The sequence below is a fragment of the Silurus aristotelis genome (genome assembly GCF_946808225.1).
Source record: "Silurus aristotelis genome assembly, chromosome: 5".
Lineage (NCBI taxonomy): Eukaryota > Metazoa > Chordata > Actinopteri > Siluriformes > Siluridae > Silurus > Silurus aristotelis.
The window spans coordinates 35559352-35584907 of NC_139578.1; the positions used below are offsets into that span (position 1 = coordinate 35559352).

Here is a 25556-nt window from a genome sequence, read left to right on the forward strand (position 1 = left end):
TGTTAGTTAATGATACAGTCATATGCCAGGGCCTATTGGACACTGGTTCTATGGCATGTACCATTAGCGAGGAAATAGAGCACAGGCTGCTGGATGCATGTGGGACCCTTGAGTCTGATCAGCCCCACGCTGATATTTTACTTGTAGGTTGTGGTGGCGTTCGGGTCAGGCCCAAGTGCATTTATCAGCTAAAAATGCATGTACAGTGAGGAAAATAAGTATTTGAACACCCTGCTATTTTGCAAGTTCTCCCACTTAGAAATCATGGAGGGGTCTGAAATTATCATCATAGGTGCATGTCCACTGTGAGAGACATAATCTAAAAAAAAAAAATCCAGAAATCACAATATATGATTTTTAAACTATTTATTTGTATGATACAGCTGCAAATAAGTATTTGAACACCTGTCTATCAGCTAGAATTCTGACCCTCAAAGACCTGTTAGTCTGCCTTTAAAATGTCCACCTCCACTACATTTATTATCCTAAATTAGATGCACCTGTTTGAGGTCGTTAGCTGCATAAAGACACCTGTCCACCCTGTACAATCAGTAAGAATCCAACTACTAACATGGCCAAGACCAAAGAGCTGTCCAAAGACACTAGAGACAAAATTGTACACCTCCACAAGGCTGGAAAGGGCTACGGGGAAATTGCCAAGCAGCTTGGTGAAAAAAGGTCCACTGTTGGAGCAATCATTAGAAAATGGAAGAAGCTAAACATGACTGTCAATCTCCCTCGGACTGGGGCTCCATGCAAGATCTCACCTCGTGGGGACTCAATGATCCTAAGGAAGGTGAGAAATCAGCCCAGAACTACACGGGAGGAGCTGGTCAATGACCTGAAAAGAGCTGAGACCACCGTTTCCAAGGTTACTGTTGGTAATACACTAAGACGTCATGGTTTGAAATCATGCATGGCACGGAAGGTTCCCCTGTTTAAACCAGCACATGTCCAGGCATGTCCTAAGTTTGCCAATGACCATTTGGATGATCCAGAGGAGTCATGGGAGAAAGTCATGTGGTCAGATGAGACCAAAATAGAACTTTTGGGTCATAATTCCACTAAACGTGTTTGGAGAAAGAAGAATGATGAGTACCATCCCAAGAACACCATCCCTACTGTGAAGCATGGGGGTGGTAGCATCATGCTTTGGGGGTGTTTTTCTGCACATGGGACAGGGCGACTGCACTGTATTAAGGAGAGGATGACCGGGGCCATGTATTGCGAGATTTTGGGGAACAACCTCCTTCCCTCAGTTAGAGCATTGAAGATGGGTCGAGGCTGGGTCTTCCAACATGACAATGACCCAAAGCACACAGCCAGGATAACCAAGGAGTGGCTCTGTAAGAAGCATATCACGGTTCTGGCGTGGCCTAGCCAGTCTCCAGACCTAATCCCAATAGAGAATATTTGGAGGGAGCTCAAACTCTGTGTTTCTCAGCGACAGGCCAGAAACCTGACTGATCTAGAGAAGATCTGTGTGGAGGAGTGGGCCAAAATCCCTCCTGCAGTGTGTGCAAACCTGGTGAAAAACTACAGGAAACGTTTGACCTCTGTAATTGCAAAAAAGGCTACTGTACCAAATATTAACATTGACTTTCTCCGGTGTTCAAATACTTATTTGCAGCTGTATCATACAAATAAATAGTTAAAAAATCATACATTGTGATTTCTGGATTTTTTTTTTTTAGATTATGTCTCTCACAGTGGACATGCACCTACGATGACAATTTCAGACCCCTCCATGATTTCTAAGTGGGAGAACTTGCAAAATAGCAGGGTGTTCAAATACTTATTTTCCTCACTGTATATGACCACTCAGTTGTTGTACCAACCCTTGTTGTACCAGGACAAAAATACCAGTTAATTGTCGGTACTAACGTCATCAAATACATTCTTAGTCAACTTAAGCAGTCCCCAAGCTATTGGCGTGTCATGAATCAGCCGAATCCTACAGGAGAACCAGAGATCCAGCGGTTCTTGAGTATGTTATCTGGGCATGACAGATGGCAAGGCAGTTCTATTCCAACCATCATCGGTACCGCTAAGCTTGCTCAAGCTGTTACACTTCTTCCTCGTCAAGAGCACCTTGTGTGGGGAAGGCTTCCGGCCAGTTCTTCCGTTTCTGTGGGTAGTGCTGTGCTGGTTGAGCCACCAAAGGCTCAGACTCACAAGAAGGGTGTTCTTGTCGGGCGTGTTATAGCCACACTGCCAGGTGACAGATGGGTGCCGGTTAAGGTTATTAACCCATCTGATAAACCACTCACTTTGAGACGTAATGCCAAAATAGCAGATGTGTCTCCTGTTTTAGCAGTTGAAGACTTGGATGTGCAACTTGGACATAGTCACAGAGAGGCTGTGAATGTACAGCGCCAATCTGTCTCCTCTACTGTTGGTATATGCGGTTCCCCTTCTGATATACATAGTGTACTGCAAAAGCTTGGCCTCGGTGACCTTAACATAGGGTCCTGCGAAGTCACTCCGTACTGGAAGGATCAGCTTCTACTGCTGATTCAGAAGTATCAGGATGTGTTTTCTAAACACAGGCTAGACTGTGGTAAGGCCAAAGAGTTTGTCCATAGGATTCATTTATCGGACAACCACCCTTTCAGGCTTCCGTATAGGCGTGTCCCCCCGGCCCAATATCAAACCTTGAGGAAGGTGCTCTCAGAGATGGAGGAGCAAGACATCATTAGGAAGTCTTGTAGTGAGTGGGCGTCCCCACTGGTCCTTGTATGGAAAAAGAGCGGTGAACTTCGCGTTTGTGTTGATTACTGCTGGCTCAATGCTCGAACCATTAAGGACGCTCACCCCTTACCTCACCAAGCAGACTGTTTGGCGGCCTTGGGTGGGAATGCTTTGTTTAGCGTGATGGGTCTCACCTCCGGCTTTTATAATGTTGCCATGGCGGAGGAGGAAAAGAAGCTCTCGGCCTTCACAACACCAATGGGCCTATTTGAATTTAACAGGCTGCCGCAGGGACTTTGTAACAGCCCCGCTAGCTTCATGCGCCTAATGATGAATATCTTCGGCGACCAAAATTTCCTGACGTTGCTTTGTTACCTGGATGACCTACTTGTGTATGCCCCGGATGAGGGTGAGGCCATCAAAAGACTTGAGATGGTGTTCAGTAGGCTTCGTGAACATGGGTTAAAATGAGCCCCTAAGCAGTGTCATTTCCTCCAGAGGAGCGTGCGTTTTTTGGGGCACGTTATTGACAGTACAGGGGTAGCAACTGACCCAGACAAGGTCAGTGCTATTGCGGCAGTATCAGAGTCTGATTTGATGATGGAGGATGGGGTAACCCCGTCTCAAAGGAAAATAAAGTCTTTCCTTGGGATGGTGTTGTATTACCAGAGATTCATCCAGAATTGCTCCACCATCGCAAAACCTTTGTTTGCATTGACAGCTGCCCCAAGGGGCAAGAAGCCTCCAGATAAGCGTGTTGCTGCGTTCAGGAAATTGAGCCCTGGGGATTGGAAGGAGGAGCACAGCAGTGCCTTCCAGCAGCTAAAAGCTGCTTTGGTGAATTCTGTGGTGCTGACGCATCCTGACTTTAGCCGGCCGTTTATATTGTCCACTGACGCTTCTACTGACGGTTTAGGTGCTGTACTATCGCAACTTGCAGAGGGTGAGACCAGAGCTCGGCTGATCGCTTTTGCTAGCAAGGCTCTTAACCGCGCCCAAGCCAGGTATCCTGCTCATCGCTTAGAGTTTTTGGCTTTGAAGTGGTCTGTTTGCGACAAATTCAGCCACTGGCTGAAAGGCAGTGAATTTGTCGTATGGACCGATAACAATCCATTAACTTATATCCTCACAAAGCCTAAGCTCGACGCGTGTGAACAGCGATGGATCTCCAAGTTGGCGCCATACTGCTTTAGCATTAAATACATACCTGGTCCTAAAAATGTGGTGGCCGATGCTCTGAGTCGTCAACCCTTTGTTCCTAACCGGCTCAGCGAGAGACTGCTGGGTGAACCTTACAGTTCATTGCTCAAGGAAGCAGAACAGTTTGGGAAAGACACTGTGCAGGAAGCATTTAGGCTGAGTACTGGGCTTCAGGGCGCTGATGACCCTCCCTGTATAACATCAAACCAATGGCCGCTCTCCTGTGCCGAGGTGTCTGCAGTGTTAGAGGGTCATAGTCACTGGGAAGCAGGAGTAGAATCCAGAGCAGTCTCATTGATCGCTCAAGACATCCAACATTTGTCACCCCCTGGGCAATGCCCTTTACCAGTTTTGTCATCGGATGAACTTCGAGACGCACAACAAAATGATCCTTGCCTGTCCCGGGTCCTGTTTTACATCAATAGGGGCAAAAGAGCCTCGCGCTGTGAGCGCGCTGGGGAGATTCATAAAGTTCTCAGGCTTTTGAAGCAGTGGGACAAATTGAAGATGGTTGATGGTATTCTGTATCGTGTAAGGAAAGATAATCTGGCTGGAAAGAAACGGTTACAGTACATTGTTCCATCGTCTTTAGTTGCGCAGGTGATGACGGGCATTCACGATGAAGCAGGGCACCAGGGCCAAAGTAGAACTATGCACCTGGCGAGACAAAGGTTCTTTTGGGTCGGTTTGGAACATGATGTTCGCAAGTACGTCAAATGTTGCCAGCGCTGTGTCGTTAGTAAAATGCCCGAACCTGAAGGCAGAGCCCCGCTGGAGAGTGTGAGAACATCAAGGCCTATGGAGCTTGTATGTATTGATTTTTGGACCGCAGAAAGCTCCAAGGGTCATAACGTAGACGTGCTAGTCATTACTGACCATTTTTCCCGTATGGCTCATGCTTTTCAGTGCCGTAATCAGTCAGCGAGGCAGGTGGCAAGGCAATTGTGGGACAAATACTTCTGTGTGTATGGCTTCCCTGATCGGATCCACTCAGATCAGGGAGCTAACTTTGAAAGTCAGTTGATTCGAGAGCTGTTGCAGGTCGCAGGAGTGAAAAAGTCCAGAACAACCGCCTACCATCCCATGGGCAATGGCCTTGTCGAGAGGTTCAATAGAACCTTGGGCAACATGATCAGGGCATTGCCGCCTAGGTCCAAGGATAGGTGGTCTCAGATGCTTTATACACTAACTTTTGCGTACAACTGTACCGTTCATGAATCCACTGGGTATGCCCCGTTTTACCTAATGTTTGGCAGAATTCCAAAGCTGCCTGTGGATGTCATGTTTGGTAACCTTGAGGGTGACAGTGATGTCGTTGACTATGACAAGTACGTAAAGAGGTTGAGAACTGACCTGAAAGAAGCTCTAACTGTTGCTCAAGGGAACATCTGTGCCAGCCAGCAGCGGCAGACCGAATTGTACAACCGGAAAACAAAGGGCTGTGATATTGAGTTGGGAGATCAGGTTCTCCTGGCCAACAAAGGTGAACGTGGGAAGAGAAAACTGGCAGATAGGTGGGATTCCACACCTCACAGGGTAGTTGGATTGAACCCTCAGTGCCATATTTACCGTATACATAACACTAAAACAGGCCAGGAGAAAACTGTTCATTGCAACTTATTGTTGCAAGCTAACTTTCTCCCGTTGGAGCTGGAAGATTCTAACGTACCATCCAACGGTAGTAGCGTGTCAGTGTCTATGGGTGTAAGAACGTCTTTGGCAAATGATTGTGCTCCCGGGATTAAGCCCAGTGTATCCGACCGAGTTGCCAGTTGGGTGGAAGAATGTGCGGTGAATGAGAGCCCTCAGCAGAGTTTGCCTAGTAGTAGTAGTAGTAGTATTGTGTCAGTGGACACAGTTTCTGGTGTGTTGGGAGGAGTCCCTTCAGCATCAAAGGATGACTCCATGGAGAGAGACAGTAATTCTGAAGCGCCAGAAGCTGAGGGTCTGACTCATGAATCTAACAGCATTTCTTCCGAGGTTATACATGATGATAATCCTGTTGGTATTGTTGAACCAACTACAGACCGTGAAGTGGTTGGAGTTAGGACCAGAGTGGGCAGGATAGTAAAACCGGTCAACAGGTTAATTGAGAATATGACCCAGTCCATCAAAACCCTGAATCCGGCTGGTGGGGTTATAAGATCTCTGTTAAAATAAGAATGCACTGTGTTTTTTTTGTGAGATTTAAACTCTAAAGTAAAGTGCCTTTGAGTCAATGTTTTTCATTACACTGTTGTTCTGGATCTGAGATGAAGTTTTATTTTATTATTATTTTTTCTTTCTTCTCAAATTATTATTTTTTTTTATTAATGTTATACCTTCCATATGTGTATATTCATGCTGAAGTAATGAACTTCACGAAATTTCGTTTGAATCATTTTTGTTTAAATATCTAAAAATATAGAGGAACTTTTCTTTGAGTGCTTGTTTGGGGGGGGAGTGTCATCAGCGGGGTACATCCGGGGTTTCTCATCGTGTGTTTTGCGTTGGCCTCAGGTTCACTGCATGAGGCTGGTGGACGCATGCACTGTGCGGTCCTCCCTATAAACAATACTGAGTGTATTAGAGTGGGAGGAGCTGCTACCCCATTTTGAACTGATAATTTCTCCTTATCAACAGATTAAAAATACCAGATCTCATCGCTAAGTGGTTGTGTGGTCCTTGTGGGTGAGGTTGTCCGTTCCAGACATGCTACACTTTTACACATCCACCGTCCACTGCTACTTTCACTTTAGAGCGCATGCGCACTACACACACACACACACACACACACACACACACACACACACACACACACACACGTCTTGTGACGCAATCTCCAGTGTGTGACTTGTTTGCCGCGAGTTCAGTGTTTGTGTTTCTGTTGGCGTTTTCAACCTTAAACTTTACAGTTTCTCTTTTTTCCTCCTTTAATAATCCTGAACAGTTGTTTTTTGTCTTTCTGACTTGTGTCTGTAGCTCGTTAACCGAATACCGCTAGTGTTGACTACATTTATTGCCTCACACTTTATTTTCACTCTATTCGCTATTCTTCTACTTCCTGTTTCTCCCATTAGGGGGCGCCACAGCGGATCATCCGTCTCCATACCCCCCTGTCCTCTACATCTGCCTCTTTCACACCAACTACCTGCATGTCTTCTCTCACCACATCCATAAACCTCCTCCTTGGTCTTCCTCTTTTCCTCCTTCCTGGTGTCTCCATCCTCAGCATTCTCCTACTGATATACCCCATGTCCCTCCTCTGCACATGTCCAAACCATCTCAATCTCACCTCCCTCACCTTGTCTCCAAAACGTCCTACATGCACTGTCCCTCTAATAAACTCATTTCTAATCCTGTCCATCGTCGTCACTCCCAACGAACATCTCAACATCTTCAGCTCTGCTACCTCCAGCTCCACCTCCTGTCTTTTACTCAATGCCACTGTCTCTAAACCATAAAACATCTCAGGTCTCACCACAGTCCTATAAACTTTCCCTTTCACTCTCACAGATACTCTTCTATCACAAATCACTCCTGTCACTCTTCTCCACCCACTCCACCCGGCTTGCACTCTTTTCTTCACTTCTCTAACACACTCTCCATTACTCTGCACTGTTGACCCCAGGTACCTGAACTCCTCCACCTTCTCCACCTTTTCTCCCTGCAACCGCACCCCTCCACTGCCCTCCCTCTCATTCACACACATGTACTTTGTCTTACTCCTACTGACTTTCATTCCCCCTCTCTCCAGCGTGTACCTCCACCTCTCCAGGCTCTTCTCCACCTGGTCCATACTCTCACCACAAATCACAATATCATCCACAAAAATCATAGTCCACGGAGACACCTGTCTGATCTTGTCCTTTAAACTGTCCATCACCACTGCAAACAGGAAAGGGCTCAGAGCCGATCCTTGATGCAGTCCAACCTCCACCTTGAACCAATCGTTGCTACTGCACACTTCACTGCTGTCACACTGTCCTCATACATGTCCTGCACCACCCTCACATACTTCTCTGACACACCAGACTTCCTCATACAATACCACAACTCCTCTCTCCACCCTGTCGTACGCTTTCTCTAAATCCACAAATACACAATGCAGCTTCTTCTGACCTTCTCTATACTTCTCCATCAACATCCTCAAAGCAACTTGTACTTTTAATATACTTATACTTTATTTTATTTTATTTTTCTACTCTCTTCGTGTTTACATGTTGGACAGTGGTGAAAAAGCATTTTGCTACATGTCGTACTCTGTATGAATGTTTATGTGACAAATAAAATTTTAATTTGCCTCTCAAGGTTTCTTCCTTCTGCATCTCAGGAAGTTTTTTCTTCACCACAGTCTCCACTGACTTGTTCATCAGAGACAAACTTACACTCATAAAGAACATCTTCATTTTTATCTCCACATTATCTGTGTAAAGCTGCTCTGAGACAATGTTCATTATTAAAAGCTCAACACAAATAAACATGAACTGAATTCAACACGTTCTGTAAATTACACTCAGAATTGAGCTCTGGTGCATCCTGTTTTTACAACTTGATTAAAGTCCACCTGTGGTAAATTCAGGTGATTGGACATGATTTGGAAACACACACACTTGTCTATAGAAGGTGCCACAGTTTCAGTGCATGTCAGAGCATAAACCCACCCATGAAGTCAAAGGAATTGTCTGTAGACCTCCGAGACAGGATTGTATCGAGGATCTGGGGAAGGACACAAACATTTATGCAGCATTAAAGGGACGAATGAGCACAGTGGCCTCCAACATCTGTAAATGAACAAGAACCCGATGGTCACTCTGAAAGAGCTCCAATGTTTCTCTGTTGACCTGAAGGACTCACACCATGAGAAACACAATTATCTGGTTTGATGAAACAATGATTGAACTCTTTGGCCTGAATGCCGTGTAATATCTGGAGAAAATCAGGCACCGCTCATCACCTGGCCAATACCATCCCTACAGTGAAGCATGGTGGTGGCAGCATCATGCTGTGGGGATGTTTTACAGCAGCAGGAACTTGGAGACGAGTCAGGATCAAGGGAAAGATGAATTCAGACCTTGTGAAACCTTGCTGGATGCCCTGTAGACATACAGAGAAATCAATAAGCTCATATCTGCTTCCAATTACCTGAACCCAGTTATAAACTGTGTTGATTTTTTTGCTTACTACAGTTGTAAACAGTGGTGGAGTTTCTGTGGCTTCTTCTCACCTGACTGTGGGTAAATGTGCAGGTCATTTATATTTATTTTACCTCCTCAGTGTACATGTGTGAACATATTGATCTAGAATAAAGACCTCAGCAGCAGGTAAACAGTGACCTCTACTGGCCTGACTGTGACACTACACACTGTTTCCTTCAGATACACTTCACTTCTTCTTCTTCTTCTTTCGGCTGCTCCCATTAGGGGTCGCCACAGCGGATCATCCGTCTCCATTCCACCCTGTCCTCTACATCTGCCTCTTTCCTCTGCACATGTCCAAACCATCTCAATCTCGCCTCCCTCACCTTGTCTCCAAAACGTCCTACATGTGCTGTCCCTCTAATAAACTCATTTCTAACCCTGTCCATCGTCGTCACTCCCAACGAAAACCTTAACATCTTCAGCTCTGCTACCTCCAGCTCCACCTCCTGTCTTTTACTCAGTGCCACTGTCTCTAATCCATACATCGCAGGTCTCACCACAGTCCTATAAACTTTCCCTCTTATTCTTGCAGATACCCTACTATCACAAATCACTCCTGTCACTCTTCTCCACCCACTCCACCCTGCCTGCACTCTTTTCTTTACTTCTCTAACACACTCTCCATTACTTTGCACTGTTGACCCCAGGTACCTGAACTCCTCCACCTTCTCCACCTCTTCTCCCTGCAACCGCATCACTCCACTGCCCTCCCTCTCATTCACACACATGTACTCTGTCTTACTCCTACTGACTTTCATTCCCCTTCTCTCCAGCGCATATCTCCACCTCTCCAGGCTCTTCTCAACCTGCTCTCTACTCTCACCACAAATCACAATATCATCCACAAACATCATAGTCCAGGGAGACTCCTGTCTGACCTCGTCCGTCAACCTGTCCATCACCACTGCAAACAGGAAAGGGCTCAGGGCCGATCCTTGATGCAGTCCAACCTTTACCCTGAACCAGTCTGTCGTACCTACTGCACACTTCACTGCCGTCACACTGTCCTCATACATGCCCTGCACCACCCTCACATACTTCTCTGACACACCTGACTTCCTCATACAATACCACAACTCCTCTCTCGGCACCCTGTCGTACGCTTTCTCTAAATCCACAAATACACACTGCAGCTCCTTCTGTCCTTCTCTATACTTCTCCATCAACATCCTCAAAGCAAATAAGGCATCTGTGGTGCTCTTCCTCGGCATGAAACCATACTGTTGCTCACAGATGGTCACCTCTTCTCTCAGCCTGGCTTCCACTACTCTTTCCCATAACTTCATGGTGCGACTGAACAACTTTATTCCCCTGTAGTTACTGCAGGTCTGCACATCTCCTTTATGCTTAAAGATCGGTACCAGCACACTTCTCCATTCCTCAGGCATCTTCTCACCTTCCAAAATCCTGTTAAACAACCTGGTCAAAAACTCCACTACCATCTCTCCTAAACATCTCCACGCTAAACATCTCCAGATACACTTCACTACAGTTACTTTATTACTGGCTCATGGTTTATGTGTGAATCTCATTTCATCCTGATGATGGGATTTAAGTTTGGGACAATCCGCTGTTTTTGGAGGTTTCAGAGTATCTCAGGGGTTTTCTGATGCTTGATCTGGATTGCATTTGGTTTGGAGCTGGAATCATTGTTTTATGGCTCAGTTCTATTAACGCTCAATATTCCTCCATCAAATATGTACCATAGGATCAGAACAAGAAATAAAATAAATTAGAACAAGAATGTTTTCCTGAATAGAAATAATTTAATTCTCCTCAGCGAGAGTGTGACAGTTCATCATCAACACAAAATAAAACACAAATATGGAGTAAAATAAAAATAAAAGCACAGTGACAGTCAGCGGAGACGTCACACGTGCAGGAAAAACTATCAACACACAAACCTGTGTTAAAAAATAACATTAAACTCCTCCCACTGGGAGAACTGAATCATCTCACACACACACACACACACACACACACACACACACACACACACACACACACACACACACACACACACAGGTTGTGATGCAGAGTGTGTGCGTTGATGCTGTCCTGCTTGAGAATGAACTTGAACACCTGTATGTGAGGTTTCTAACAGAAATGAGACCTGCAGCAGGATCTGACATGAAGTTCCAGGTGAGTACAGGAAACACACTGCACTGTGGGATTGTGGGTAATCAGCTGTGTAGTGTGTAATGATAAAGAAAGGGAATAATTAGATTAAAAATGACCACATTAGTTTAAAATAAATAGGACATGTATTTAGTCCTGGTTTATAATAATTATTAGTGTCCTCGAGACTGACGAGTTTTTAATCCCGAGTTTATAAACTCCATTAATGTGTCACATGCAGATAAAAGTCATTAATAATAAAGTGATAATCACAAATATAATAACCGCATGGTTACACATGTAAACCTGTGTGTGTGTGTGTGTGTCTGTGTGTGTGTGTGTGTATTTCAGGTAAAATCAGACACTCTGCTTGGTTGGTGTTCAGGACTGTGTGTGTGTGTGTGTGTGTGTGTGTGTGTATTTCAGGTAAAATCAGACACTCTGCTTGGTTGGTGTTCAGGACTGTGTGTCTGTGTGTGTGTGTGTGTGTGTGTGTGTGTGTGTGTGTGTGTGTGTGTGTGTGTGTGTGTGTATTTCAGGTAAAATCAGACACTCTGCTTGGTTGGTGTTCAGGACTGGGTGTCTGTGTGTGTGTGTGTGTGTGTGTGTGTGTGTGTGTGTGTATTTCAGGTCAGACACTCTGCTTGGTTGGTGTTCAGGACTGTGTGTCTGTGTGTGTGTGTGTGTGTGTGTGTGTGTGTGTGTGTGTGTGTGTGTGTGTGTATTTCAGGTAAAATCAGACACTCTGCTTGGTTGGTGTTCAGGACTGGGTGTCTGTGTGTGTGTGTGTGTGTGTGTGTGTGTGTGTGTGTGTGTGTGTGTGTGTGTGTGTGTATTTCAGGTAAAATCAGACACTCTGCTTGGTTGGTGTTCAGGACTGGGTGTCTGTGTGTGTGTGTGTGTGTGTGTGTGTGTGTGTGTGTGTGTATTTCAGGTAAAATCAGACACTCTGCTTGGTTGGTGTTCAGGACTGGGTGTCTGTGTGTGTGTGTGTGTGTGTGTGTGTGTGTGTGTGTGTGTGTGTATTTCAGGTAAAATCAGACACTCTGCTTGGTTGGTGTTCAGGACTGGGTGTCTGTGTGTGTGTGTGTGTGTGTGTGTGTGTGTGTGTGTGTGTGTATTTCAGGTAAAATCAGACACTCTGCTTGGTTGGTGTTCAGGACTGGGTGTCTGTGTGTGTGTGTGTGTGTGTGTGTGTGTGTGTGTGTGTGTGTGTGTATTTCAGGTAAAATCAGACACTCTGCTTGGTTGGTGTTCAGGACTGGGTGTCTGTGTGTGTGTGTGTGTGTGTGTGTGTGTGTATTTCAGGTAAAATCAGACACTCTGCTTGGTTGGTGTTCAGGACTGGGTGTCTGAGGGTCTCATCAGGACTGCACTGTATTTAAGAGGACCTTCACCAGCAGTCAGCCGCACATCCACCACGGAAAACAGGGAGATTTCCTACACACACACACACACACACACACACACACACACACACACACACACAATTATAAGTATACAGGGAGCCTAAAGTTGTAAGCGTCTGATCTTCTGTAGAATACATTAACTGGCGGTTCACACCACAGGAACGTTTACACACACGTCCCTGAAGCAGAAACACCGCTGACGTGTGTGTAATAAAAGTGTGATTTAAGTCCAGGACAAACTTCTGGTAGAATATTAGTCTGGAATGTGTTTTAAAAAGATCCCAAACCCTGAACATCCTGTGGGTTTAAATGCGTAATCAGAGAATGTAAAGAGCGTAAGACGAGCGTAAGACGAGCGTAAGACGAGCGTAAGACGAGCGTAAGACGAGCGTAAGACGAGCGTAAGACGAGCGTAAGACGAGCGTTTTCTTCTTCAGTGTATCTCTGAAGGGTGATGATGTTCTACCTGTGTAACGGTTTCATCTTCTAGTTCACTGGGACTCCACACTAGGGTCATCTCGGGCCGTTTACCAACTTTACGGAAAGTAAACGACTGCAGCCCCTCGATGGCCTGAAACACAGAATAATAAATGTGATGAAGAAAAGAATCCTGTAGTTACTGTGGTGTTACTGTGTGTTTGGATGTGGGGGTGTGGTTAAGCACTGGTTTGTGAATGAAGGGTGGAGACGAGGTGATCAGGATTCCACACCTGTGTGCAATCTGTGACTATTGGGTTTCAGATCAGAGAAAAGCACCATGGGAAGGAGAAGGAGCTGCTGATGAGTCCAACTAAAAGTGAAGGAAAATAAAGAGCCTTTTTTTTTTGAGCCTACAAACATCTCACAATCTTCATCTTCCCACAATCTTCATCTCCCCACAAGCTTCATCTTCCCACAAGCTTCATCTTCCCACAAGCTTCATCTTCCCACAAGCTTCATCTTCCCACAAGCTTCATCTTCCCACAAGCTTCATCTTCCCACAATCTTCATCTTCCCACAAGCTTCATCTTCCCACAAGCTTCATCTTCCCACAATCTTCATCTCCCCACAAGCTTCATCTTCCCACAAGCTTCATCTTCCCACAAGCTTCATCTTCCCACAATCTTCATCTTCCCACAAGCTTCATCTTCCCACAATCTTCATCTTCCCACAAGCTTCATCTTCCCACAATCTTCATCTTCCCACAATCTTCATCTTCCCACAATCTTCATCTTCCCACAATCTTCCCACAATCTTATGTTCTGTTGTGAATAAAATATGGGTTTATAAAATTTCATTGTATTTCACTGAATTTCAAAGTCATTGTGATTTTTATTTACATTTTACATTGTCCCGTTTTTTTTTTTTTATTGTGTGTGTGTGTGTGTGTGTGTGTGTGTGTGTGTGTGTGTGTGTGTGTGTGTGTGAGAGAAGACGTACATTACAGTAGATCCTTTTCTGAACTCCGTAGTTCAGCACCAACACATCAAAGGATTTATCCAGCATCCCCATCACCATTGCCTTCGAGTCCAGAGGCCCACACTCCTACACACACACACACACACACACACACACACACACACACACACACACACACACACACACACACACACACAAACAGAACCAGCAGCTATGAGGAACAGTTCATATGTATATGTATGTGATGGCACTCTACACCTGTGTGTGTGTGTGTGTGTGTGTGTGTGTGTGTGTGTGTGTGTGTTACCCTGACGAAAACGCTGAAGAACAACTCTGTACTCATCTCCTGAACCCTCTTGGACGCCGTCTTCTTATCATTACAGTGAGAGGCTTGATTCTGCACATCATCCTGGGTGAGACGAACACGAGGACCGCACTCTGTCTCACACACACACACACACACACACACACACACACACACACACACACACACACACACACACACACACACACAGTGTTTCACTCAATGACTCATTAATAAATGCAGATGATTCTGTAGGCAGTGTTTATAAAATGGAACTGAGTTAAAGACCAATGAGCTGTAAGTAAATCACTGGTGTAGTAAATCATGTGATCTGAACAGTAACCAATCAGCAGTCAGATTTGTGTTAGGTGTCGTGTGTGGATTTGTTAGTGTGAGTTTGCTACCTGCTGAGACAAATAAACTGTTACTGGTGTTAATCAGCACTGCTACAGAAAACTCATAACGCTAGTTTTATACGCAGCATTGGGAACTGCTTCTACAGCATGATAGTACAGGTGTGTGTGTGTGTGTGTGTGTGTGTGTGTCTCACTGAGTGAAGCGACCAGCAGGCGGTGGACGATAATGTCTGTGTAGCGGCGGATGGGGGAGGTGAAGTGTGTGTAGAGTGGTACATTCAGAGCATAGTGATGGAACAACTTCTCATCCTGCAGAACTCCTGTACAGAAATACAATGCCATCTACACACACACACACACACACACACACACACACACACTCAGAACATTTCCCAGGGCACATGTGAAGACCATACATGCACCACATATTGACTCTGGTGTGCGGTTTGGGACACGCCCACAGTGACCCGGTGATGTAAAGGAGGTGTGAACACACCTGCATGGGTCTGGCACACAGGTGTGTGAGGACGGCTTTCCTGGCTGCACTGTACTCATCGTCTCCAACTGTCTCCTCCAGACTCCTCTGTGAAAAAGGATGAAAAGAATAAATAAATGTGCACATGTTCTTCCAGTACAGTTCCCCATCTGCAGGTGAGGTCGGAGTTCAGTCGTTATAAATCCATACCAATAGTTTTCCAATCACTGACACCACTGTGTCTGTTTACACCGGAGACGGCGCGCTGCACAGAGAGCCTTATATTATATTATATATATATTTATTCTTTCTAAATTATTAAATCATATAATTATAGTTATTCATGTATTTGTATTTATTTGTGTAATAAAGTTTAATATTATTTTTTGTGTTTTTTATCCAGTGTCTGTAATAAAAACTATCAGTTGGTTTATCGTTTATCGACCAGTAATCTAGCGATCAGTATCGATAAAACATCTGTTTTTAGTTCACCTTATCCGTTTCACCAGACTAACTTTCTTCTCAGTTTTGGATCTTCCAAAGGCCAACAGGTTCTGTGTGAGCTTAACCCCTTGCTCAGGTAATGTTTTGATGGTCTCACAGAGTCAACCTGTGCAGATTTATAGGTTCTGAGGATTCCAGGGGGAAATCCACTGATGAGCACTTAGTCTCCTCAGACTGGTCTGAAGATAATGTAGTTCTGATTTTGAAACACGCCTCTGGAGGTTGGAGTGTAACTCCAGCAGAGAACGAGCTTAAACCCCATCAAACATCTCTGGAGTTTTTACATTGAACGTATTTGGCAGAAGCCTTTACATACTTATCATCATTTACACATTCATTATAGTTAAATAGAACTGTACAGTTCAGGATTAAGGGCCTTCCCGTACATCTCCCGTACATCTACACCATGACCAAGCTGCCACTGCTGGGCCCTTGAGCAAGGCCCCTAACCCTTCCCTGCTTAGTTTTAAGTCGCTCTGGATATTTAAATGTATAATAAATGAGATCGAGGTAACTGGTGAGGGAGATCATTTGGGAAATGTCCAAACTTATTGGTAATGAAGAAATGTACAAAGTGAAGATTTTGCCACTGATGTTCAGATGATCTCCAGCATGTCTGGCATTGATTGTGGTTTTACTTAAACCCTATTTTGCTTTTTCTCATCCATGTTCCTTTAGGTCTTTTAGAGAAGAATTTTTTTTTAAGACATTATTGGTACCAGAAGACCCAGCTATTATTGTGTTAGCATGCTAGAGGGGAGTGAACCTTCAGCACGCGGCCACCACCATGATTACACACCAGTCCAGACAGAATGGTAAACATCTATGCTAGGAAGTTCCATCAACAGTGGTATAAGAGGAAGCTGTAGAATATGGAACACTGAGCATCAAGAAAGGCATCCACTTCACACTACATATTTATTAGGACACTGTAACATACAATAACCATGTGGATGAGAACATTATCATGGACTTTAAAGAGCAATACTTTGGGGAATGAAATGTCTAGACTTGCAGACTTACATGCAGCGCTCCAGCCGAGCTCATGTCTATGTTGAGTCCGATGTGATCGCACAGCTCCTGAAGAGCTTCCATCAGCCGACTGTGAGGAGCCGCGTGACGCCGCAGGAGAGCCAGCCCGGGGTTCGAGCCGTAAATCTGATGAGCCACCGCCATGTTTGCTAACAACATGAACTCCTCCACCAACCTGTCAGATACAAAATCATACACTGCTCAGGTTCTGCCACGTGATCATAACCATAAACATAAGCAAATTGTCCACACACTCACTTGTTGCTGTCTCTGTACTGGTAGACGTAGCAGCCCTGGGGCATCCCTGACCCAGAGTCCAGAGTAAACGCCAACTTCATCTAAAAATAAAACCTCAGTGAGATCACATCTCACAGCCCAGGAACAGAATCCCTGTCCACAGATCTACCTCCATCCCTGTGAAGCTGCTTTGAGACAGCGTCCACTGTAAATACACTCTACAAATAAAACAGATTTGAATTAAATCCTCTCTTTTCTGAGGCGTCAGGCTGCTAAACCCCTGATCAGTTATCTGCCCAAATACAGAAACCTGCTGAACCTCCAGATACTTCCATAACCTACAACCTCACATCCTGAACCCTGTGATGCACTGAAACCTCACACTGAGGAAGCCCAAATCAGAGAAGCTCCAACACAATACATGCCCTAGATCTTACTTTCCAGAATTCCTTATCTTGCCAAACCTCTCCATCAGGTGGTATCAAGAAGTTTGGAGACTAATGGTGTAACTGGTGCTGTTCTGACCTGTGTGCGTTCCCACGTCTAGGATTCTATCTCTACAGAGCAAATCTGCTGCAGGGACGTTTGATGTGACGTACGTTTGACATACAGCGACACTGCGACGAGTCGCTCGAGGTGTTTTGAGCAGCAGGTGAGCTTCAAGAGCGGAAGAACATCACTGGGAGATGACGAGAGATCAGGAACACCAACAACCTCAACCCCAAAAAAAAGTTTGGTAACTCATGCATGAGGATCGTCTGTGAACAATCCACAGGATCTCACCCACCCTAACCTCCTGTGGTCTTCCTGAAGATGAAGCTCGGGAGCTCGCTGTATTGACACGGTTGTGGAGATCAGGCGTGAATCGCGTACAGGACATGTCCCAGAAGAACACTGGGGGGAGCTGTATTACTGTGTAAGGGGACTGTTTTGAAGGTGATCGCGTGGAAACGTAAATAAATAAAGCACTTTCTTGTGAACAGAGCGAATCTCCAAACTTTCTGATACCACCTCATATTCCTCAATTCCACACGTTGTCACACTGTTGCATTTCTAAATTCTCCATGATCCTGCTCCATTATAATCCAGCAGTCTCCTCGTTTCTGTTCCCCGTATCCTAGAAAGTGCTGCTGTATCTGTGCTCCCAGTTTCTGCTGTATCCTGTACTACTGAAAAGTTCTGTAAAGATCAGAGCTTATTATTCTCATTTCTTAATCGCTGTGCATTTCCCAGACTAGTGAACCCTGTAGAATCTCCAGGTCTGCTCGGTCTCCTCATTCCCATGAGATTGACTTTGTAGCGTTGTTGCTTCACCTGGTCGAGACGTAAAGCTCCGCCCCTGAAGCGCTGTGCACGCAGGTGAGAGGCGATGGCGTGAAGGTGCAGGACGGCCTGGACGATCCTCTGCACCGAGTGGTCAGGAGACACTGGGGGAAGTTCATCAGCTCCAAACTCTTTAAGAGGAGACTCGATCATACTCTGAGCGTGATCATAACTCAGTTTCACACACGAGCAGATCACTGAGCGACCCATCCATTCACTCAGGATCTGCACACACACACACACACACACACACACACACACACACACACACACACACACACACACACACACACACACACACACACACACACACACACACACACACACACACACACACACACACACACACACACATTAAAACAGAGTGAGGACCAGCACAAAGGAAACATTAATTCTGAATGTATGTTTGCACTACATTAAATATTTACAGTGTGTGTGTATGTGTGTGTGTGTGTGTGTGTGTGTGTGTTACCTTCCCCTCCGGTGATAAGGTCCAGATGACGGAGAATGTTAAACGATCAGTTTGAGGATTTAAACTGCACAACTCTTCACACAGGAGACGTGGCAACATCGGGATCACCTACACACACACACACATATATACAAACACACGTTTAATCAAATATACAAACATTCACACACACTCATACACACACACAGAGAGACACATACACACACAGACACACTCATACACACACAGACAGACACAGTGTGTCACACTCATCTTGGAAGTACACACTTGGAAGTAACCAATCAGTGTCCCAGTGCACACACACACACACACACACACACACACACACACACACACACACACACACACACACACACACACACACACACACACAGTGTTACTACCTTCTGGATGAGGTAGACACTTGTGGATCTCCTGCTGGCTGTGTAATCCAGAGCATTTCCCTCCTCCACAAAATAACTCACGTCTGCTATGTGCACGCCCACCTCGAAGTTTCCTGCACAATGTTTAACATCAATATTCAATAACACTTCAATAGCATTCATTAGCATAATCTCATAACTACTACATTCATGTGGGTGATATAGATATATATATATATATATAAACTGACCATCAGGAAGCGGTTTACAGGACAGAGCATCATCCAGGTCTCGAGCTGTAGCTGGATCAATCGTAAATATGCACTCTTTCCTACAATCATTTTACAAACATGAGACAGATCCTGAAATACTACGCAATATGATGAGAATGTGCCTTGGCGTGATGGAGGTGATGATACCTGAGGTCTCGCCTCCTTCTCAGCTCATCAGGTGGGATGGTCCAGGGTCGACCCTGTGGGAGACACGCCAACACTTCATCTGTGAACTCGGAATAATCCACATCGTACTCCATCAGCATGGCCTCCGTCTCCGGCTCGATGACCCCAGCCTGACCTAACGACTTCATCAACTGCCTGCAGCCAGAAGAAGGGAAATTACTACAGCAGGTCGAGTAGAGTGAGAATTAAAACTAATAAAGAACCCTTATTATACTGTAGAGAAAATTAATAACATACAGAAATGTAATGTGGAATATATTTTAATCATCAGGACAATCCAGAAAGAACAATCCCTGGATCACAAATGTACATTTAGCAGATGCTGGTGTCCAGAGTCTGCACTGGTACAGTAGATTACACACTTTATATAAATCACAACTCTGAGGATTATTGTTTTTAAACAAAGCAAACCTGGAAAGTGTTGGTGTAAGTGTTTTGGGCAGAGGTGGGCGCCTTCACCCATCACTTAAAGACAGCCAGTGACTCCACTGTTCAGACATCTGGGGGAAGTTCATTATATCTAGTTGAAGGTGTTAATTACAGAACATGTTTTCTCCACTCTAGTCGTGTATGTTATTTATGAACAGGATACTAAACCACAGTCAAAACTGGACCAGTCTCTGGTCTGGGGTCCTAAAGGTAACATGTCTGTTATCTGCAGATGATCTTGTTTAGCATGCTGTCTGCCCACCAGTTTCCTCCACCCCGTGTATGGTACCATGTGAGTCAACGTGTTTGCTGCTTTCAATTCTTTCTGATTGCTGCATAAGATAAAGTGGAAGTGGAAGAATTCAGATCTTGACATGGGTCTGGTCACTTTTTATGCTCTTTGTCCAAATTCTCTTGCTCCATCCTCGCTGACTGCTGAAGACCGCTAACAATTGTGGAAGTTTTTTGATGATCTACCACAGCTTCACCCTGACTTCCACACTCAAGATTCCCCTTTCCCACAATTTTCAAATCATTCAATAAAAGAGATTCTCCAACTCATCATTACCACTGACCACAATGGATCTTCCACAATCTTGCAGGCCATCTCACAAGACATCCTTCATCACTATTATCATGAGTGGCTCAATATCATCTGGTCAGGTACCTACTACATTCAAAGGAGAAAGGCTTTCCATTCTGGATCCCTCAGAATTCAGCAGCTATCGAAACTAATATTTTCCGTCCAAAGTCCTTGAACACACCATCTATAACCAACAGCCTCTCAGTCTCTCATGGACCAACCTCCAAGACTCTAATCCATCTGGTGCACAAGAAGCACATTCCAGAGTATTTTTGGCCGTCACTGAAAAGAGACATGTTGCTAGATCTTCCAAGTCAAGCACAAGTTGTTTTTGGCTTTTTCTCAGGAGGTATTTATGGAACAGCATGGCAATGGGTTTGCTTCCTACCTGGGGACAGGAAGGAGATCCACATCTGCGTGATGCAGACAACTGCAACTTGCAAGCTTGTGAGCAACATTCAAACTCTGCAAATGATCCAGAATGCAGCTGCAAAACTTCTTTGCAACCTTCACAAGTTATCCATGGCTTCCTGGAGCTTCTGCATCTGACTGACAAATTGACAGATTGTCCGGTTCTTTTCCACGAGAGAGGTTCTGATCCCTGACCAGCACCAACCTACATCACAGTCCACACGGCACCTGTGCTCTCCAATCCTCAACCACTGCTCAACTGATCCAAACAAATCTTAAAAAGGGAGGTGCTGATGGTGATGTACTTCTAACCAGAAGGTTGTTAGAATCCCAGCACCACCACACTGGGTCACTGCTGGATCCGTGAGCAGGGCCATTAAACTGCTCAGCACTCAGGATAAAAACCTCTACCTCTCAAACTCCAGAAATGTAAAGGTACAAGAAAGAACTGCATGAAGAACCTTGTCTGTTCCGCTTGATGTCAGCCGAGTGTCTTCAAACAGTGACTAAAGACCTACATGAAAATGACTTTTACTCTAAAACACTCCTGGATCTAACAAACACCAGAGCAATTACATCATCAGTACTAAAAGACTAACTCTAGTGTGTGTGTGTGTGTGTGTGTGTGTGTGTGTGTGTGTGTGTGTGTGTGTGTGTGTGTGTACCCTTGGGCAAAGAGGCTGTCAGGTGGCCAGTGTGTGATCCTGCAAATGAAGAGTGTGTTGGAATAGTCAGCAGGGCGTGAGGTGAAATCTGGAGGACAGCCTGAGAGTGGGACGTTCACTCGAGGGACTCGGTGGTCCGAGGGGGAGAACAGAGCAAAGGGTTTATCAGGAATGAGTTTAATAAACCCTGACACTGCCCTCGAGTGTTTCTGCTCCACGATATACACCACCTAATCAATAATAAAATATAAACACAACCGGATCAATACAACAATCTAACACACACACACACACACACACACACACAACACTTTCCTGCTACAGATCCCTCATCACTGCTCCCTCTGCAGGCACCAGTTACATATTTACATTTTATTTCTGTTCTATAAACTCATCTCTACTGCTGTAATGAAGTTCAACCTCAGGGTGATGTACCTTGGCTGTGCGCTGAACGTTTCTGTCTGAACCACTGTGTGTATCTTCTGTGGAAGGAACTGAAGGGAATAAATACAGAAAAACACTCGCATGATGAGCACCCTGAAGATCTTATCATCATCATCTACTGTAACTGAATGAGACAGAGGTATGGACAGAAACAATAACAATATTTAACACCATATTTGGTATTTTAGTGGAGCTAAACCAATGCCCCTCAACCTTTGTGTGTTAACATCACTGACAGAGTAAAACAAGACTAACAGCAGTTATTAAACCATAAAGTGATGCTAGTTAATCATCTGAACTTCAGCACATCTGATACTGTTTCCTCATGAGGGACACTTTTCTGAAACCTTTGCTCAGATGATTCAGACTGCTGATGTGCTCATGAACACATTTGCAGCTCTTTCATTTTCTCCCTTTAAGGAAATGAACAGTCGTATATTTTCAGGAAGACTGGCACATCTCCTGGTTAAGGGAACTGGGAAACCGATGCCTCTATTACAAGGAGGTATTGGGGGACCTCCCATGGGAACAGGGACCAGCGTCTCCCCATGGGGAAGGGGAACAGAATTTCAGAGCAAACACATGCAGAAGGGGACCTGGAGACTGGTGCATGCCCATGGGACCAGGGGACTTGTGCCTGACACGGGAGAGAACTAGGGGACCTGTGCCTGCCCATGTGAAAGGAATCAGGGTACCGGCACCTGCCCTTGGGAAGGGAATCAGGGTACTGGCACCTGTCACAAGAGGGGACTAGGGGCCTTTCACCCACCAATGGGAGGGTAACAAGGGGACCTGTGCCTGCCATGGGAAGGGAACTAGGGTACTGGTGCGTGCCAATGGGGAAGGGTACTAGGGGACTTGCACCTGCCCATGTGAAGGGGACAAGGGGACCTGTGCCTGCAATGGGAAGGGAACTAGTGTACCGGCACCTGCCCATGGGGAAGGGGACTAGGGGACCAGGACATGCTCATGTGTAATTATTGTAGCAAAAGTATATTCCTACAATTGAACAGTTCTACACAGTGTGAAGAAACAGTATCCCTTGTGAGGAGAGGTACAGTTCAGTTGGTTCTGAAATATTTCATGTGAATGTCACCTGTTCTAGTAAAAAATTCCCCACACTGTAATAAACAGACATTAGAGAAAGAGTTCAGAGAAAGATTCCTCCTCGTATCGTGAGAACATCCAGGAATAGGAACCACAATTTGTTAACCGACATTAAATGCTATGATGATCACTTACTCACATTCCATAAACACACACACACACACACACACACACACACACACACACACACACACACCTTTATCCTGCAGAGTGGCTGCCTCCATTTTCTTACTGAGCTCTTCATCTTTCTCCTCCTCCTCCCCATACTGAGCCTCCACAATAACATCCGGGCCGGACTCGCTCGGTCTCTCTTTCTCAACACTTTCCCCGTTCCACACCTGCAACACAACCCAACACACATCAGCTCTGTTACACAATAAATCACTCGTTTTCCTCCACTGTACCCTGTCTGCTAACACGCTCCACACGGTAGACACGTGCGTACATGTAGGTTCCTCACCTTCCACTGTTCTGGAGGGAGGAGCTTCACCACCACCACGTCTCCGTTCAGAGCTCGATTCCGTGCCACCATCCCGTCCAGGAAGATGTCCACCGACCCCTCCTGGACCAGAACACCAAAAAACATCAACAAAACCGCCATGATGTCATGGCAACCAGGGAACTACTACTTTCTAAAGCCGTACTCACAGGAGAGGGAACGAAGGCTTCGTGATATCTCTTTGGGTTTATCCTCAACGTGCCCTGAAAATAATCAACAATTAAATCAATCATATTATAATAAAAACAAAAAATAGATTTATTTTATTATAACTATTACAAATAAATACACAAATAAACTCATTTTAAACTCGTACTAATTCTTTATTTTTAATTTAGATTATAAATAAATAAATAATCTACTGTTGTGTCCTTGAAAAGAACACACTGATCAAATGCACGTGTGTGTGTGTGTGTGTGTGTGTGTGTGTGTGTGTGTGTGTGTGTACCTGCAGGAGTTCTCCTCTCTTCAGTCCATCAGACACGTCTTTAATGGACATGTAGTCTTCATACAGACGTCTCTTCCTCCCTCTGTTCCTCCGACTGTTGTCTCTGTCCATTCTGCCAGTCTGTCCTGCTAGACTCGCACTCATGCTCACAGCTACACACACACACACACACACACACACACACACACACACACACACACACACACACACACTTCACTTTAGCACTTGAATCCTGAATGAAGTATCTGATGCTCCAGCTGTTAATGTACTTGTTGAAAACTGGAGCAAACCATTCCTGATCAGAAAGTGGATCAATTTGTCTCTGAAACCAGACCGTACCATTTCTGAACTTATTCATCCTTATGATTTTGAAGATGAAATCACGCTCTCAGTACCTGGAGTTTTAGTAGTGCTCAGAGGAGTGTTTGGTTTCTCCACAGCTCCTGACCCACAGGATTTCACCAGCTTATCTTCTGTGTTCTCTCTGGATTTCTTCTGCTTTCTCTTCCTCCTCTTCTGCTTCTCTTCTCCTCGATCATCAGAAGTCTGGTTTGAATCTGGGTGTGTTGGATGTTCAGAAGTTCCTGTCTCCGTTCCTCCAGGAGCTTGTTTGGTCTTGTGGTGTTTATGGCGTCTACGATGAGTCCTCTCGGTGTGGTGATTTTCCGCTGGGGTGTTCTGGTCTCCGCTCCTGGGCTTGACGTCAGGTTCGGACTGGTTCTCGTGCCCCGTGTCCGACCCGGACGGACCGTTCTGAGGAGTTCTCTGGGTTCTAGCAGCTTTAGTTTTCTGTTTTTTCCCTCGTTTCTTATCTGCAGCGTCACTCGGTTTACATGCGGACTCCCTCTTCATCGTCTCATCCATAATCGTGATAAAAAGACACGGCGTGTTCACGGGTCAGGTTTATATAATGATGAAGATCCTCGATAGAACTGTGATTACAGAACAGGACATTCAGAAACATGACTGCAGAACGCAGCATTCACAAAATAACTCAGAACAATAAAACCTGTGCAGTTCCACATTATTCATGACCTTTTTATCAACATGGCACCTTTATAAAAATATATATATATATAGGATGCGGCGCTCTCAACGCTGCGGCCCGGGTTCGATCCCCGGTCAGGGAACCAACCCCAGCCACTCTTAGTGCCGGTCCCAAGCCCGCAAAAATGGGGAGGGTTGTGTTAGGAAGGGCATCCAGCGTAAAAACATGTGCCAAATCAAACATGCGGATGATCCGCTGTGGCGAGAAGCCGAAAGAAAGTTTATATTTATATATATATATATATATATATATATATATATATATAAACCCCGCCCCCTCCAGTCTCTCCATTATACTGAATTAAATCCAGCAGGAACGTGTGTGGACCCAACATCGAACCAAAACCAGCACTTTATACATGATCATTAAACTCCACATGTCCTGAATCTTCTACATACATCAA

The 25556-nt window shown here is 45.0% G+C and overlaps 2 protein-coding genes across 7 annotated transcripts in view; both read right to left on the reverse strand.

Moving 5' to 3' along the window:
- The window catches only part of LOC310725971 (uncharacterized protein), a 37754-nt gene extending 31087 nt beyond the window's left edge, over nt 1-6667 (reverse strand). For 4 of the 5 annotated variants that reach the window (XR_014533605.1, XM_083541096.1, XM_083541093.1 and 1 more), the window contains exon 1: nt 6600-6667. The gene's annotated coding sequence lies outside the window, so the exon portion shown is untranslated. The remainder of the gene's footprint in view (nt 1-6599) is intronic. The other variant, XM_083541094.1, reaches the window with a different exon arrangement.
- Nucleotides 6668-10817: 4150 nt separating this feature from the next.
- On the reverse strand, nt 10818-24969 carry dis3l2 (DIS3 like 3'-5' exoribonuclease 2; the record flags this gene model as incomplete). 2 transcript variants are annotated; one of them, XM_083541089.1, is made up of 21 exons in its annotated part: nt 10818-11555; nt 12512-12629; nt 13065-13169; nt 14018-14122; nt 14304-14434; nt 14851-14998; nt 15153-15239; nt 16659-16842; nt 16926-17005; nt 18219-18452; nt 18700-18807; nt 19083-19195; nt 19313-19392; nt 19481-19654; nt 21608-21837; nt 22043-22101; nt 23355-23496; nt 23619-23720; nt 23807-23860; nt 24106-24257; nt 24501-24969. In XM_083541089.1, 20 exons carry the CDS (start codon nt 24967-24969, stop codon nt 12528-12530), a joined length of 2859 nt encoding a protein of 952 aa, XP_083397215.1. In that variant the 3' UTR covers nt 10818-11555; nt 12512-12527. The 2 variants fall into 2 exon arrangements, with proteins under 2 accessions (XP_083397215.1, XP_083397214.1); XM_083541088.1 differs by having other exon boundaries at nt 10818-12629.
- Nucleotides 24970-25556: the final 587 nt, after the last annotated feature.